The 17,507-nt window shown below is 41.2% G+C and overlaps 1 protein-coding gene across 3 annotated transcripts; it reads right to left on the minus strand.

Annotated features, from left to right (window-relative positions):
- Positions 1 to 7,043: 7,043 nt before the first annotated feature.
- Positions 7,044 to 16,977, minus strand: ints13 (integrator complex subunit 13). 3 transcript variants are annotated; one of them, XM_086147176.1, is made up of 18 exons: positions 16,578 to 16,717; positions 15,681 to 15,931; positions 15,376 to 15,450; positions 15,047 to 15,249; positions 14,791 to 14,871; positions 14,509 to 14,599; positions 14,294 to 14,422; positions 13,920 to 13,943; positions 12,174 to 12,258; positions 11,618 to 11,710; positions 11,340 to 11,429; positions 11,015 to 11,193; positions 10,768 to 10,932; positions 10,463 to 10,617; positions 9,749 to 9,979; positions 9,110 to 9,240; positions 8,833 to 8,968; positions 7,044 to 7,289 (listed from the first exon to the last, which is right to left on the minus strand). In XM_086147176.1, the coding sequence occupies exons 2-18, from the start codon at positions 15,903 to 15,905 to the stop codon at positions 7,253 to 7,255; spliced, it is 2,130 nt and encodes a 709-aa protein (XP_086003302.1). In that variant the 5' UTR covers positions 15,906 to 15,931; positions 16,578 to 16,717; the 3' UTR covers positions 7,044 to 7,252. The 3 variants fall into 3 exon arrangements, with proteins under 3 accessions (XP_086003302.1, XP_086003301.1, XP_086003303.1); XM_086147175.1 differs by having other exon boundaries at positions 16,561 to 16,701; XM_086147177.1 differs by lacking the exon at positions 13,920 to 13,943 and having other exon boundaries at positions 16,561 to 16,977.
- Positions 16,978 to 17,507: the final 530 nt, after the last annotated feature.

Here is a 17,507-nt window from a genome sequence, read left to right on the forward strand (position 1 = left end):
ATAGCAGCATCTCTGGGTTATAGACATAAGACAGAAAAAAATATCAATAACATCTAGTAGAATAAATAGATACATATGTGGAAAAAAAAGTGAAAAGTGGAATAAAGAGGGTTTATTGCACAGCACTGTATGTGAGGTTCAAGTGTTGTTCTTGGGTGAAAACTGTTTTTCAGTCTTGTTATTATTTTAAATGAACTTTGGCATGAAAACATTAAAGTCTATTTTTTGACGTGAAATTGTTTTGTACCATTGCAGCATAACATTCGTGGAGCTGTACATTTTAACTAAGTATGTTTAAAATAAAACACAAACGGTATGTCAGTCACAAGTTTCTCTCGTCAACCTTCTTTTATGAAAGCAGTACCCAAGTACCCAAGTGTAAACATTTCTTAATTTTTATGCACCATAATGAAGCTGCCTTGTGCCAGTTATTTCTCATTGGAATGTAAAAAAAACAAAAATTTGAAAACGATTTGGCAAAACAAATCATAGATGCAGTAGTCTAGTCTTAGATCAGTCTTGAATTTATCATATTTGCTCTGAAAAAAATGCAACAAGATTCTAAACACAGATGAGGCGACTGAAAGTTTAAATTATTTTCAACTGAATCCTTTTAAAATGGTTCTTTCGCCTTCAGAAATTCTCTGATTGCTCCCTGAAGACTGCTTTTCCATGGTTGCATGGTTTGGACAAAAACCCAGTCACAGCGCCAAAGGAAAGGTTACTGAACTTTTTGAGGTCAAAGGCAGACTCTTCAAAGAGCAGATTGCAAAGCATTTCACTTATTACTTCCTCATCTCTTTGACAGAACGGAGTATTTCCACCTCTTTGCTCCCGAAGGCACTTATCTTTTCTCCTCCAACACTTTGAAAAGCCTCATATGGTTCAATCTGTAATGTTAATGCTAAATTGTAGGTCTTTGATTATCGCTAAGGAGCTTCGGTCCAAGCTCCTCGCTCCTTGTAGTTTCATTGATGTTCCTTTGCATCCGTGACGATGTCGACTACACAAGGTTTTCTCAGTGGAACCTGTTGTTCTAAATTTTTCAAATATACAGCAGTGCATCTGCTGCTTTTGTCAAAGAACACTTGAATGTTTTAGCTTAATTTAGTCCTGGAAAATACATGGATGGACTGAGAATATCATCTGAAAATAATTTGTTAGGTACTAAACCCAGAGCCAGTGCACAGTAATCTTACTGATTAGGTATTCACCAGTCTGTTTTCATTTTTAGACTGCCGACTTCTTGTCATGGATGAATATGGAAGATCGGTCAGGTGACGATACTGATGCATTTCCACCAGCAGCTGACAGGAAACACAAATATGGGTAAATCACTGGCATTGCGACAATAAAATAGACTCATCGGCTTGACTGAAAGATGCTGTGCCCAATAACAAAAACCAAGGTGTTGTCAAAAATTTGATCACAGAGATAATTTGCTCTATTTTACCCGAAGCAATAATGCCATCTTTAATAGAAACCAAAAGTTTTGTCGCCTAATTTTAAGTGATATCCCAGTCGTTTTGCACATATCCCTATTTAGCATTATTTGTCAGAACCCATGTCTGAGAGTACAAGTGTTGGCCTGAAACTGCTATCTGTAGGTTTTTAACAGTTTATCTAACAGTGCGTGAAACATTTTGTGGAGATTTCATCAAAATCTCTGGGCAGTATCTCTTTTTTTTGCCCCTTTAACTATCCAAATTTAAGTGTATGTTGACTCAAAAGGATGCTTTTTATTACAAATGATATGAACTGAACCACATCCCCCTGATCCAGTTGCCAGTCCGGGGCTGCTGGCACTGCTTACTGACTGAAGCAACGGTAATCTTAGCTGAGGAAGGTGTTTGTCAGGATGAAGACAGCAGAAAGCCATAGATCAGAGGAGGGAATCAGAATACCGTTTCACGTCAGTCAAACTTCTTATGTTAAGTGAATACAAAACCGTTGGTCGGTCACTTGGGGCTTCACACATCAGCCATCCCTTATCTTTAAATGTAGGTGCAAAATGTATGTGCAATGAAATTTTGTGGCACATTTCAGCTGGCTTAAAGAATACCTTTTGAATGCCTTTTAAACCTTATCCCGTTTTCCCGTTAACGTCTCAACATGGACTTAATAAGGACTTTATCCGGCAGCTTCTGAAAGGCTCAAAAAGAGTGATACATATTTATTTGTTTTTTTTTTGTTTTTTTTTTAGCCGATGGTCTTTAAGTTTGTCTTAGGTACGATTATTTGCCTTTAGTTTTGTTTCCTTTGAAAAAAATCGTGGCACCAAAAGACCAAAATATGAAATCAAAATGCATCTTTGCTTTGAAAATCTGTCTGTGCTCTTTATGAACTGTCCACAGTATATTCAAGCTGATCTGTTGCACTGAGACACTGCTGTGAGGTCACCCGTCTGTGAGTTTATGTTGCAGAAGTCACTTGACAGTGTTTGGTAGCATCTCGAGTATCTTAGCAACCAACGCTGCTTTGAGCAGCCGACCTACGTTCCACTGCCGTGTGAACATTTAGAACTTACCGGTCGTGCTATTTATTTTCCTTTGGAACATTTTCGTCTTTTGAATCCCAAGTGAACATCTGCACGATGATGCGGCTCCTCTCTGTGTCGCATGAATAGTTTTACCAACACAGCGGTGAACAGTCAGGAGATGAATTTGTGAAGAGGTTTGGAATCCAAAGACCTTCAGCAGACTCCTCTATTGAAACACCGTTGCATTATTTGAAAAGGTGCATGATTTGATGATGCATCTTTTTGCATTTCAATGCATCTTTTGTATGAAGCAAATAACATTTCAATACCAATACCATCCCCGCCAGACTTCACTGTAAATTTAGTTTTATTCCAGTGTAGACAAGTAGCAGTGCAGTAGAAACAGAAGAGGACCCTGGTTCATGTCACCCATACGGCTTGCTCTGCTTCCAGTCGCTGCTGATTCTGGGGAATGTGATGCATAATCAATATTTGATGCAGCTGTGCGATATTAGGACTGGAGGTGGAGGATTTTGCAATTTAACTTTAGAAGCAGGTCACCTCTTCTCTCCTAGGGACCCACTTCCCGTTGGACATTGACATGAGCAGCACTTCCAGGGGAAGCTACCGGGAGAATTAAGTTAAAGACACAATTCTTTTTTCTGACAAATGTCCATATGTCCTTATGCATGATCATTTTATTAGAGTGGCCATTTTTACCTTCATACAACGCCTATACTATTTATGTATGCTAGAAACCTTTTTTTTTCACATGGGAAATTACAACATGGAAAATAATAAAAACACATTATTTTAATTCAGACGTCTATTTGCATTTGACTTGCACCCAAAATGAAACTGTCCAAAGTGACATCAGCACACCGAGAAATACTGATAAATCGTCTTTTTCAATATTTCCTCTGACAGGGTGTCATCGCCCGTCTCAAAATGGGCCAAGAGACGAGAAAACGTGTTGTTGGGAGCTTGTTATCCACCTTCCGCTGCTCGGCACTGATCCTCGGTCAGCAGTGTGTTCGCTTGTGAAAAAGCACACTGACGACGTTACCTTCACGTCACTGTGATGTTTATATTGCTATTACATTTACCAGTCGAGCTGATTTTTTTTTTTGTCCCTAGTGTGTCATGTGGTCTCAGATATCTGAGTCTGAGTGAATGAATCTTCTTGAAGCCAGCCTTTCATTTCATTTGGTGTCTGTCACGTCTGAATACGTCCACCGGCCACTGCACCTCCTTACCTTTTTCCATTAAGAAAATTCCCTTTTTTAGAAAATAAAAAGCAGGGAGACTGTATGCAGTGTGTTGGGAAAAAGAAATGGTGTGAATGTGGTCGGCTTCTTTGGCCTGTCTCGTCAAACGGAGACGAGAAAAAAAGAGACCGTGAAGAGAAAGGTTTTGAGAGCTTGCCTTTGTGCAAATGCCTTGAGATGCAAGACCAATCAGTGCAAAGGAAAAAAAAGTAGAGAAACACCAGCCAGGGCTGGATTGAAACATTCTCTAGAAAGGACATGAATCTACCGATAAAATTACAATTGTGGAGATGTTCCACAAACAGGTTGTGGTTTCATGTTTTTCAGGAACGTGCGGAACAGACACACTTCTCCACACCGGAGCTGAATGTTTGCATCCCTCCTGAAGCCATATCGGGGTACATCCGGCTGATAAGAAATGATTTTCGAAACCTTCCCAACGTGAGCTAGTTCTTTTGCTCTTATTTTTGCCAGAACGCGGATCAACTGTTTTAGTCGAAGAAGCTTTGTCTGGCACACAGTCACCCTCAGTTAGTCCACTGAGTATGTCCCCCACTTTCTGTGACCGCAGCCTCCGACGGTGTCCCTTCAGTACTGACACTTGAGCCCATCGACTGAGAAACGCTCACCACTCGTCTGACCTGCCGACCTCGTCCGAGGGAAATCCCCCGTCTGGCCCGGCTGCGATAGAGCCGTCCATACTGACTCAGAAAGACGGACCACTGTGGGCTCACAGGGTAGGTCTGCTGCTGTTGACTCCTATAAGACCATATGGGATTGTTCTGGCTGCTTAGTCAGTCAAGTCATATGTTTTAATGACTTGACCTTGTTTGAAAGGGAGCACAAAGCTGAATGGAGCTAAACGGTTGAATGAACATATGGGATAATTTAGTCATGGAACTCTGAGAGACTGGAAGACATTAAAAAACAAATGACTATCTTTTTGTATTCTATGTGCGGAAGAGCGTCCTGCTGCAAGATACATAAAATGAAAGATATTTCCGGAATTCGGAGATTTTAATGTCGCCCTGGCAAATTTTAGTCGATAGTGGCCTCTTTTGAATGTTCCGCAGTGGCAGAGGAGCATTTTTCACTTTTAAAAGTGTTTCCGGTCATGTACTCAAACTGATCCTGTTTACATATTTTTGTTTGCTCCCCAACAGCAACTAAAAGAAATATCTGGCTTTTAGTTACAAAATACTTTGTCTTTTATTCGAGGGAAAAAAAATCTCTACATTGTGATAGTTTATGATGCAATTTTATCGTTGATTGATAGGATTTGCTGCTATTATGCATATGCTATATCCTCCGCCCAACACAAAGCCCTGATTTAAAGTGGAAGAAACATGCCGGTTGCAAGACTGAACCAAGACACCGTGAATGTTGAGCAGAACTAGTTGAGGAACCAGCTGCTGCATACTGTGGACATCAGAAAAAGCCTTAGAAATGCAGCTCCAAACCGATTTAAATATCTATCACGCTGAAGAACTAATGAATTCTGCAGTCCAGAGGGGGTGAATCTAGTGATTAATGGCTGAAGCTGGTATATCAAAAATATTGTTAAAACCTATCACTTATAAGTAGCCGTGGTATTTTAATGTTCTGGGACATGATGCTGATGGAAGTGCTGAGCTGAGACTGGACCAAACCAAGAAAGCTGCGGCCCATAAAAACAAAATAAGGAATTGAAAGACACTTGGAAAAAAATCACATAGAAGTGAACTGTGCAGCCGCCATTTGGGCACAGTAAAGACGCGTAAACACAGGTGTGATCTTAATGACACCTGGGTCAGTTAAGGCTGCTATGGCTGAGATATAATCATTGCTGTGAAAACAGCCTTAATCACTATACCTATATATTTATTTTTATATAATATATATTTGTTGCTGTGAGAAACATAAATTGATCCGATACGAGCATAAAATGATTAAATGCACTCATTTGAAGTCTATGAATGCAATGATTTCACATTAAAACAATGTGTTTTATTAATGAGTCATAACGATTCTACATCCTCTACCAATCCCAGACAACAATGCGGACTATTATATTTATTCAGCCGATTGTTGTGACTAATCATGAATTGATGTATTTTGCGTTAACAGATCCCGTCTCCTTCGGTCACAGGGCCGGTGAAAGACCACAACCCTGGCAAACTCCCATGTGTTTCTCGTCCACCACAAACACAGCATTATAATGACGCCCCGACACTGACCTCCACAATAACTCTGCTGTCGGATACAATACATTTTCTGTCCAAAGCTCCCTCCGATATTAATCATGATGTGTCAGCAAGATGTAAAAGATGAGTCACTAACAAGTCACTCTTTGCTGACTAAAGCTGAATTGGAATCTTCACTTTCAATGTCTGTCAGCGCATCTAGTAGCCTTTGCGACCACCTTCACGTCAGCTCTACCTGCACAACTTGACACATCCAATACCACTAATCCGATACTTAGCGAGGAATCTCACAGAGTAGCATCGTCAGGATGTCGCCGTTGCAGAGAATCGTCAAATTTTCACACCCTCATACCGAAGTCGTCTCTGTGCATCAGGATCGAATGTATCAAAGCGATACACGCATCTCAAGTCATTTACGCCAGTAAGTTTGAATCAAAATGAGAAAATGAGTTGTGGAATGCTATTAGCGTGCACATCTCCGACATACTATCCGCAAGTGAAATATCCATTGAATGCAAGATCTCAAATAGGACATTTTAAAACACCATTCAGCTGAGGGAAAACCATCAGTGATGTTGCGCGGATTTAAAATGGATAACATATCCAAAGAGAAATCAAACGTACCAGAGCAGCAAACAATCCCCGAGTCATTTAGGGTTGTAAGATCTTGCCATTTATTCAGTGACTCGTTGACATTTTCTGCTCAGAAGGACGCAGCGAACATCCTTACATCTCATCAGAATGCCGAGTCTTCGGGGCCGTCATGCGACAACATTACACCACAGTCACGTTTGTCACGACACTTGCAGCCCTGCACGCTAACACTGCCCACCGTAAGACAACAAATGTTATTTGCCAGATGACACAGTCTGATGACCCGTCATTCAGTTTGGATTTCGGTGAAATACCTCTCAGCCCCCTCCCGCCTCGTTTCAGTGGCGTCAGAGGAATGTACGTTTTTGCCGCCAATGTCATGGACAGTTCTCTCGGACTCTGACACCAGATATAAGATATGTAATTGAATCACAACAAGTGGAAATTTAGCTGGTTTGGCTAGCGCCTCGGAATATCATTACTTTCACATTCAGTAGCTTTATAGAAAGACAACAGCACTCTCTATTAACAGCTTTTATTGCGTTACACAATATGTGAACAGCATATTTACAAAATGGTTAAAAAAATTATAAATTCCTCCTTAGGGTCCACTGTCTGTTTGACTCTGATGTCCCTGGTTTGTGAGTTTAGGCCACCGCCAAGAATGAAAAACACTGTGGTCCACGATCTCCTCTAGGAAAAAGTGAAGCAATCTGTCCGTGGAAACATCATCTGGAGGCCTTTCCGTTTTCATGGACTTCCATCCTGTAAACAGAGGAAAAAGTCACAAGAAATTAAGGCAAACATTTGTGTTTGTTGGACGGTGTTTGTGGTGTGTATGAGTGGTTTCTGGGCACGTTAATTTTCTAAGATGTGTAATATTAAGGAGCGGTGTGTTGGATGGTGAAAGAACCAGCAGAGATGGAATTCATTAAAATGCAATCGTTAGTTTATAATTTAGATTCTGTTATGATCCTCTGGAATTATCACACCAAACGGCGTCATCACACAATTGGACAGGGTCTAAAACCATTCATCGGAAAGGTTAGAATCCAAAATGAGATGCCATTTAGCACATATACAGCTTCTGTATTAGGATGTATCTGCTCGTGAAGCTGAGATATTACTGACAGAAATTTCCTTTTAAATGTTAAAAGGCAAGTCAATCATGTCTGAGACAGACCGCTGCAGTTTCACCTCCCAAAAGTGGATAATCACTACCTGCTGGCCTGGAATCATTAGGTTTTTAAGGAAATGGAAAAAGGTTCTGGGCAGCAAGCAGGACCAATGACCTGTCTATATACATCTACATCTACATGTACATCTGTTTTGAGCTTGGGTGATGTTTTTTTTTTTTTTTTATCCTGCTGTTAAGTTTGCAAGTTGTATTTTTTTGTGTTTTCTTATGTTAGCTTCACATTTGATGTATTTTTTTAATTGCATTGGTGCGGAGTGACTTTTGTCCACTGTTGTCGTTCATCTAACGCAGGGGTCGTAACCTTTTTTACCGGGAGAGCCATAAAACCCAAATATCTCAATATATTTCATCGAGAGCCATATAGTATTTTTAACGTATAATAAATTAAATATGTTTTACTTTTAGTGCAACCTCTGGTGCCGCATGGATTTGTTCGAAGCGCTGCTTTATATTTGAACATTTAATTGATGCAATTTTATCATAGCATATTAGACAAACCCCAGATCCAAATGCAAATTCCTCTGTCCACGCAGCCTGGAATGCACGGTCATCACCGTCTTTTTTTCTTTTCGCCATCTTTTCCGTTACAAGGGTTGACATGGATGAACTAGTTGGCTATCTGATAAAATGAATTTCTTCACCTTTAAAATGACCCGGACGTGCTCGGAAGCCAACGGTTCCCGACCCGACTGACGGGTAACCCGTGAAATTTATCTTCAAAACTAATTTCGGTTCACTTTCTAATGACACAGTATTATGAGGAAACATTATAAGTATTTTAGAATCAGTTCCAAACTGATTTTTTTCTTTTTCAACTCAAAATTGTCTGGGAGCCACATGCCGTCACCGGAAGAGCCATGTATGGCTCGCGGCCCATAGGTTCCCGACCGCTGCCTTCCTGGCACAAGTAGCGCAAAGGCAGGAAAACACAAATTGAGGATTTGAACTTGACAGAATCATGTTTAGTTTCGAACCTCACCACTAGGTGTCACCAAATCACAGAGTACACACAGTGCCCCTTGTAGAGATGCATAACTTTTTTTTTTTTTTTTTTTTCATTTTAAACAGTGACTCCCCTCTGTCGGGTCGGTTCTCCTCCAAACAACTTACCCATTTTCATCTTTCAGATGCTGGTACAGCTCAAACTTGTTGTTTACTGAGCTCACTCTTCCAAGAAACTCCTGGTGCTTCCTGGAGTTGGCAACGGTAATCCGATTGGTCCACATGGTGAGGAGAGAGACGGGACCTGTGGGGAAAGTGTTATAGAGAGAGGGAAGTGTGGAAACAAATATGAACAGGCAGCATGTGAGTGACACTTCTATGTTTAGGTCCCACCACAAAACAATGCAACACTTTCTGCTAATTAATATTCTTGTCCTCTTCGTACCTTTTGCTCTCTCTGGAGGTTGTACTTCCTCGGTGGACAGGCGAGGCTTCTTGTTAAGTGGCTCCGGGGAGTCCGGAGAATCCTTGATTACCTCCGATTCTTGTTCTTCTTTCTCCAGCAGGCCCTTTACCCTTGTTTTTAAAACGATGAAAAGTTAATGGCCTGACGACTCCTTCATTTTTCCATAACCATAAATGTAACACAGCCCGGAATGCTTCAAGTTCTCAGGCGGATGTCATATCGGGTGGAAAGACACACATGAAGATAGAAAATTTATCCAACACCATAGGAACATTCTTACATGAGAAAAGGACAGAACTGCATTTGTAACTGTAAGGCCGGCAATGTATGAGATACAATTGAAGTATCAGAAAATTGGAACCAAACTCTACAAATGGTTTTAATTCACTGAAATATTAATCTAGATGGTGAGATCAGGGAATCGCTGCCTTTTCAGGAATGTTACCTATGCGGGGGAAGAATACCAAAAAAAAAATGGTGATATCTGTTTCTCAGTAACTGCAGATTTCATGATATGCATTAACACTGAAAAATTAGTTTTCCCACTTGGTCATATTTGGCCGAGAGCATTGACTGCTCAGTGTGTTGAAGGATATTAGACATTTGAGCGACACTTGCCTTTCCGAGTCCTTCCAGTTCTTTTCATCGGCGTCCTTGGTACCATTTTTCTCTGACCGGTCTTCTCTGTCCTCCCTCTTCCTCCCCCTTTTCTTTCTTTCCTCTTCCTCGGGAGGTTTGCTGCGGCAGGCGATGATGCAGTCCAGGACCCTCTGGTGTCTGTCGGTGGCCCCGGCATGAGTTTTCACCAAAGTTTCCAGCTCATTCCACATTATACGGTACTGTTCGTCTCTGCAGAGCACAAAGACATGGAAAGTTCAGTCGAAATGCAAACTTTTACCTTAAAAAAACACAACACTAAAAAGCACATATTTATACATATCATGAAAGCCACTTAGGTTTGATCCCAAACACTGTACAAAAACAAACCATCATGATCTCTAGCTAATTTTTAGTAACATTCTCCTAATGCCGCCTTAGTTCTTGATGATTTTATTTTTTCCAGGTAGATTCTGTCCAATTCAAAGACTTTCTTTGTAATCTTTGGGTTTTCTAGTGGTATTGTGAAATTTATGGGAATGTTTACTTTCTTATTTTCACATGATATGGCTTTCCTATCATGAGAATATTTAAAAATAGAAAATAACTATATCAAAAAGGCAGTAACAAGGGTATTACCAGACAATGGTCTAGTTATGGTGTTGCTAAAGTTATGTTGCGCTGCTTGAATTAACATTTTTTCCACAGACCAGCTCTGCAGATATGTATTGTCACCTCTTCGGTCCTTTGCCTCTGGATCCTACGGTGGAAATGGGAAGAGGGTCGTTCTTTCTCTCCATGTCCACCAGGTTGTAGACCGTCTTCTGGCAGGTAAGAACATCCTCCTCGGTCAGAGTCTCTTTCACTATCAGGTTAGCCAAAGGAACCACCTAGTGGTGGAAAAAGGAAAAACAGATGAAATGCTGAGATGAGGGACATTGACATAGGCCACTTACTTTATAATTCTTATGTAAAAACAGCACTGTTTGAGTAAGAAGATGAGTAGGACACTCAGGATGGGGTGTCTGCGCGCTGCTTACTGCTTGCATGTTGAAAATGGTGGTCTGGGAGATGATCATCGGCCAGTAGCGTGTGTGTCGTTCGAGCTGAGCTTTGGCCCTCTCGGCCGGCAGCTTCCCTGAGGGATTGTGGGAAGAAACTGAAACGGGAGTCAGCCGGTTTTCCCTCATGAACTCACCGAAGTCCTAAAAAAGACACACAAAAAGATCCTCAGAAAAGGCAGTCCTTTTGTTTTTTTTCGGCATAGCCGCTCGGGGGTGGTCGTACCGTGATGCGGTAGTCCGTCACTCGCCCGCCGCAGCCCTCGCTGATGGAGGGCGGGTCCTCTAGCGTGGACCGGTTGCTGTTCAGCACATGTAGGAAGATCTCACCTCCGTGGCTGCTGAGCATGTGGCTGATGACCTTTGACCCAGACTTCCTCGGTTGCTCCAGCAACACAGATCGACCTGGCCAAACAAAAATGACAGGAAATTGGAGAACGAGTTTAATCCATATTCAGCAAAATTCTATTTATAGAAATTGCAGTGTAAAAGTTGAGGATAGCACAGCGGAGTAAGAGTTTGTGAGGAGTCTAGCGAAGAACCATGCATACCATTGAGGAGGAAGTTGGTCAGACAAGATGATGGACGACTGTTGACATCTGTTGGGGAGATGCGATAGGCTCCTGTGCAGTAATGCAGTTCTGGGGGGGTAAACAAAGATAATTCAGGCTCGTTTGTCAATGTTACTGACGATGAAGACCAATGAATAGAGGATAACAATACACATTGTCTTTGGGCTTCACCCAGGAAAATGTTTATCCAAACTAGATATTAAAATAACACAGCCTGGGAAGTATTATTTTTGGCTTCAAATGCTAAAGAGTCCCACCTATGCTGTTGGTCCGAGGCGTGCACCATTTTAGAGTAACTGTTTCTTTGAGTCCGTTCTCTCGAGTGCTGGTTCCAGCCATGTGCAGGTCTCCTACAAAGCAGAGATAAATTATCAGCCAGTGAAAACAACAGTAGTTTTGATTCCCTGCTGACACATGAGGTCTTTTCTCCCCTTTGCAGACATTTCCCAGCGGTTACAACGAGACTATTCCCCGCCAGTAAACTCCTCTTCAGCCAAAACTTCTTTAAGCTATTGTAACCGGACCTGAGGTTCACTACAACCTCAGGGTGTTGTGGCAGCCCGGGTCTTCCCCCTGAATCTGCAAAATGAGTGGGGGTGGGGGATCATACCAACGATGATAACAAACATGGTTGTCAAAATCCCCGAGGACTGGCCTGCAACTTGGTTTAAAAAAAAAAACACAGCAAGGAAAGAGTTAAAAATAGTTAGAATTGTGAGCAATTCCATCAAGAGCAGCTGCAGATGGCAGACAAATTATAATAGCTCAAAAGCAAGAGTCAAACTTTGCATTCTTTTAATGAAGATTACCCACCACTTTTAAAGAACTCCAGGTGAGCGTCTCTATGGTGCAGGAGCTCAACATCATAATTGGCTGAGGTGTTTGCATGCTGCTCCTCCTACCCACCGCAGAGACAATAACAGATCATTTCAGTAGGAATTTCAATGTCGAAACCCGCTATGTGCACACGCACATGCACACACACACCTGAACACACACACACACACACACACACACACATCCAAAATAACTGCTGATTTCATGTTTCAATGGGTAAATGAGAATGAAATGTTCGCTCCCTTTGTACATTTTACTCATTAAACAACGATTTGGGTAAATCTCCTTTAATCAGCCAATCCTGTGCTTACAATTACCAGAAATGGCTTCACGAACTGTTTCACAAAATTTTGCTTGGATCTAAATGCGTTTTAACATTTGAAGGAACAGTGGGCACAATAACAGGTAGAGGTGATAACGGGATGGTTAACTTTAACGACTAGTAATCAGGACGACACAATGGACTGGACCAAAAACACTCAAGGGGAAGTGAGGGTGGAGCTGTGAACTGAAGGGGCGGGACACAGGAGAAGGGAGAGTCTGGGCAGTGTTTAAGGTGGTGAACACACCAGACACACACTTAGAACCAAGAAGAGGCAACGTTGGTCATCAATGTCTGGACCTCAAACCAGTGGAACGTCACATGTATATGTGCCATATTTGTCCGTAGAAAAAAAAGGCTTTTCATCTAAATATTCTCAAACAACATGTCTGTTCAGTATAGATACCTAACCTATTTTGAAAGGTTCAATGCGTGTGTGCAGGCCTTATATTATTTCCACTGAGCTTCTCATTCTAATATAAAAACAGTCTTTTGTGTTTTGGGCCACAGAATCCCCATCTCTTGTCAGAATCTCCGAGGCTTGAATGTGTTGCAGGATTGTGCTTACTTCATGTTTGTGTATTTTTCACACAAGTAATCAAACTAAGCAAGACTTGTAGTCAACATCAACAATTTTTAGGTCTTGACCCTCCAAACTGACATACCTTATGCTTGTGCCCCCAACTAACCACGAATTAAGTGGGAGCCTGCCAATGTTAAGCACACGAAATACGCCTATCCTATATAAATATTTGTTCATGTTTATTGTAAGCCTAAAGAATGAATTTAAAGTGTGTTTGGTTGCTAATTTTTAGTTCATCTCTATCCAAGTACACTTGTTGTATTAATCTGGTTTTATTTTGTTGGTTTTATGTAATTTATTGAAAATTGGGATTTTCTTTACTAATTGCAGACTCATTTCTTGCCAATTTTTGTTCGTGTTAGGATCATTTACATCAGACATTTCCCCATGACTTGGAAAACATTTGAGTGAGTTTGCTGGAAAATAGCTAATTTGCCTGTAAGCTGAAATGATGACCACATTTAAGCAGAAACTTTCCATTTTGGTCGGTCAACATTTTTTCTAAATGGCCAAAAATAGGTATTTCTGATCTTTTTCAAAAAACTTCAGTTGATTTCTGGAAATTGTTTCACAACACTGTCTTGCTCTGTAGTGAAAAGTAACTAAAACTTAAAAATACCCTGCTCTCACTGGTTGTCCACATGCGACCAGAGTTGCCTGTCCTTCACTGTAACCTCAGCATCAAATCAGTAGACCGGTTTTCACATCAAAATAAACTGATGGCATGGAAAAGCTTTTGGAGCTGAAAACACAGACACTACATGGTGTTAAATCTGCCCCTTCCTCACTTGCATGTGTGTGTGATAAGAGTACTAACCTGTTCGCAAACATTTAATGTGGGCTAGCAAAACAGAAAATACAGCATGAAACCAGCAGCAGGTTCACAGTCATATCAACATGCAAGTGAGATAAACCAAAAAAAGATGGGACCATAAAGTTCAATGAGTCATAAGAGGTGAGGAAGGGCTCACGCATACGTTAAAACATTAAGCAAACAAAAAGAGAGTGTTAAATCTGAAACAGGAAAATAAATACAAAATAAAGTATCAGTCATGTAATGCTAGAGTGAATGGTGCAATGCACACTACACATGGTAACATTTTTACAAGCATGAGAAAAAAATACAAAGTTATCGGAGCTATCACTATGGTGAGGCGTGTGCAAGGCCAGAAGTTGGGATGAGCCTCGTACCTTCATGGGGATGTTTGTTATGGTGGTCGAGGCCAAGTCGAAGTGCTGCTGGACCAGAATGTTGAGTTTGGTGGCCAGGTGTCGCCCCGCCCGAACACTGTGAACCTCACTGGTGAGCAGCGGGGAGATCTGAGGCGCGGCGAAAACAATGTGCATTGGAATCGGCGTGTCTTTATCAAATTATTTCAAATTTCACTTGGCTTTACACAACCCACCTCTTTCTTTGGTCGGTCTGACACCAGAGTGTCATCGCACTGGGGGAAAATGTGAACCAGAATGAGCTCACACTGCTGGATTGCCATCAGCCTGAAATAAGAGTAAGAGTAAACCTTTTTGGCCTCCCAAACTTTCATTGAACCCCATAAATGAAGAAAACGACCCAAATTAATTATAGCATCATATTATCCTGGTGTTAGATTTGAGTATTGGACATTGATCAACCAGATCTCATTAATTTTAGTCGGTGGGTAACTGACACGAAATGATTTCCGACTCACCTGTCAGAGCCTGCTGCCAGCTTGTTTTGTTCCATGATGGTCTCTTGGATGCAATCTTCTAACATGCGCACATGTGTGTCACTGTGTGACCAAAAAACAAACCAAAAAAAAATACATATATACACACACACACACACACACACACACCAAAATTAAAGGGTAAATTCAGCCAATTTAAAACATTCAGTTTAAAACTGGCACACTCATTGAGTTACCAGCTAGTTTAATTTTCCTTTACAGTGATGACGTTATTTACCTTTTGGCATTGGTTAGGCAAATAATGCGACCGCGGTTTGCGACCCTCTCTGCCGTGTCCATCAGAGCGATGCGCTTTTCATGCTGCAACTCTGTAATCTTGCATAACGATTCGACTGCCGCAGCGAGGCCGTGGAGGATGCTGCAACACTCGGGGTCCTCGCATGGGTTGGGCGGCCCAACAGCAGCCAGAGCGCACATTAGCTATCAAGACACAGACAGACAACAAATAATGGCCGAATCCAATCCCTGCATAGGTGTCCTGCAAGAAATTCTCCATGAATGTGCAAAGTGGAGTTGCTGCTGACGCATTCAGTGAGCTTAAATTACCTCATGAGTGCTCTGGTCTTCCCGTCTCCAGGTGTTTAAGATGTGAAACTCTGAATCACTCACAATATAATTGACCTGTGAAATGAAAGATAGACAGGATAAAAGTTAACACAAGTGTTTACATCATTTCTGCACTCATACTGCAGGATACACCATGTTCCCCCAAATGAACTAGACTTTAGTAGAGCCTCTAAATGTAGTTTCTTATTATTACTCAAGCTGCAAGGAATCAAAACAAGAGAAACATGCAGACAATATGCTTAAACTCGTTTCTAACAAAATCACAACAAACTAAACAAGCTAACCAGTTTGTCCACAGGGTAAATGTCGTAGAGGATCCGGCAGTACTCCATCGAGCACTCCACAGCGCAGGTCCAGAGGGACTTGGACACAGGGGCCAGAGGAATGACTCCCTGAGCTCGACTCTTTGTGAGTACGTCGCACTCCACCTGCTGACGGCTGGACTCGGCCATGTAGGGACAATGATCCACCACAAAGACGGTCTTGTGAGCCACTGAAAACATCTTCATCTCGATAGCCTGCAGTGAGTGCTGATCTGGAAAGAGAACGAAAGAATATGTATGCATGAGTATTAAGTTTCTGTTCTGTGCAATCGGAAGGAATCTTTCGCTTGAAACAAATTGATAACCTCGATAAAACCGATGATCTGACCAAACATAATCCAAAATGCACATTCACAAAAATATAACATTTTAATATCAATGAATATCAATAAAGGCCGTGTGGAGCTGACAAGGTGAGGTGAAATAATCGACTTTTTGTGTCAATGATTGAAGAGCAGCCTTTTTATATTCTGATATATTTACTTACGAGTATCTTAACTGTAAACTGGCTTACAGGGAGTTCAACATTATTATCCAAAAACAATTACCAGCAGCGACCGTATTCTGTACAAATACTTGCTTACTAATTCATGTGAGTGATAAATAAAATATAGTAGCGGTTAGTAGGGTCATGTGTTTGACAGCGGTGATGCGTAGCTCGGCCAATCCATATTACAGAATTTAAAACATATTCACAATTTTAATTCAAATAATGTTGATTACCACAGTTAACACTGTTCGATTCTTAGATTAGCCCTACAACGTTGCGATTTTGAAATCACTATCAAGCAGTCTTGTTCAACATGTCTGTATTTTTTTGTTCCAGGGAATGTTAACTCACTCGGAGGAAAGTCGTACCAAGGATAGGCTTCTTGGCCAATAAATAGATGCGATCGGTTAAAAAAAGCGACGTTCTTGTTGCGAAGATTTAGATAGTTAAAACGGATTTCTAATATTCCAGAGAGTCCAGGTCAGTCTCAGGACATGATAATTCCCAGCTCCGAATCGTTAGCAAGCTAACATCGTCCAACCTGCTAGAGGACCATGACGACTGGCTACAAGCGTTAGCTAGAAGCCGGAGTTCTGTCTTTATGATTTACGCTTTTCTACGTTAATGATTCGCAACAGGAACATGTACATATTTAGTTTCTAAATATCAAAATGAATGTGTATTGACCACACTTCCCAACGATTCAATTTTCGGCGATCTCGAACCGATGTGATGGCTAACACAAATGGTACTCTCCCAAACCGTAGTACGCTAGCAGGTTTGTTATTGGCGGAAACATGGCGACCAACGGTCCGTCACTATTATCCTTCCCCGCTGCTTTCGTTGCTACTTTTTCGGCGCTGAAAACTTTTCAAAGTGTCTTAATAGTTGGACGGAGGGTCAGACGGGTGGAAAAGAAGAAGTTTTAGAGTTGCGGGATATTCATTATCTCGCAAGACGGTGTCTGCTCCATAGGTTTATTATGTGTAAAAGGGAGAAGGAACTGTTGATACATGAGAAACAGCACCGTACCGGTCTGCTCTTACTTATTATTTCTTAAAAAACCTTTACTTTGCAACCGTTAACGTTGTTTGAATATAGTGTTGAACATTTGTTTACACACACTCTTAAATATCATCATTTGGTAACACAGGAACTTTGATTTGGAAACTATTTCTGAATCACGTCCGTATGTTATCACGGCGGCTTCTTTTCATGAAACAGAACCAGTCACGCAAGTAACCGCCCCCTTCCATGTTATTTTCACTTTCTCAAATGAACAATTTATCTTTAAACAC

Source organism: Fistularia commersonii, chromosome 5, assembly GCF_037954325.1.
Source record: "Fistularia commersonii isolate RoL2024-O1a breed Wild chromosome 5, RoL_Fcom_v1.0, whole genome shotgun sequence".
Taxonomy (NCBI): Eukaryota; Metazoa; Chordata; class Actinopteri; order Syngnathiformes; family Fistulariidae; genus Fistularia; species Fistularia commersonii.

Coding starts and splice junctions, on each gene's coding strand:
- ints13 (XM_086147176.1), bottom strand. CDS start 15,905: ATGAAGATGTTTTCAGTGGCTCACAAGACCGTCTTTGTGGTGGATCAT. Junction 11,194..11,339: donor GACCAACTTCCTCCTCAATG/GTATGCATGGTT, acceptor TTGTTTGGCCAG/GTCGATCTGTGTTGCTGGAG. Junction 10,618..10,767: donor CCATTTTCAACATGCAAGCA/GTAAGCAGCGCG, acceptor TTCCACCACTAG/GTGGTTCCTTTGGCTAACCT.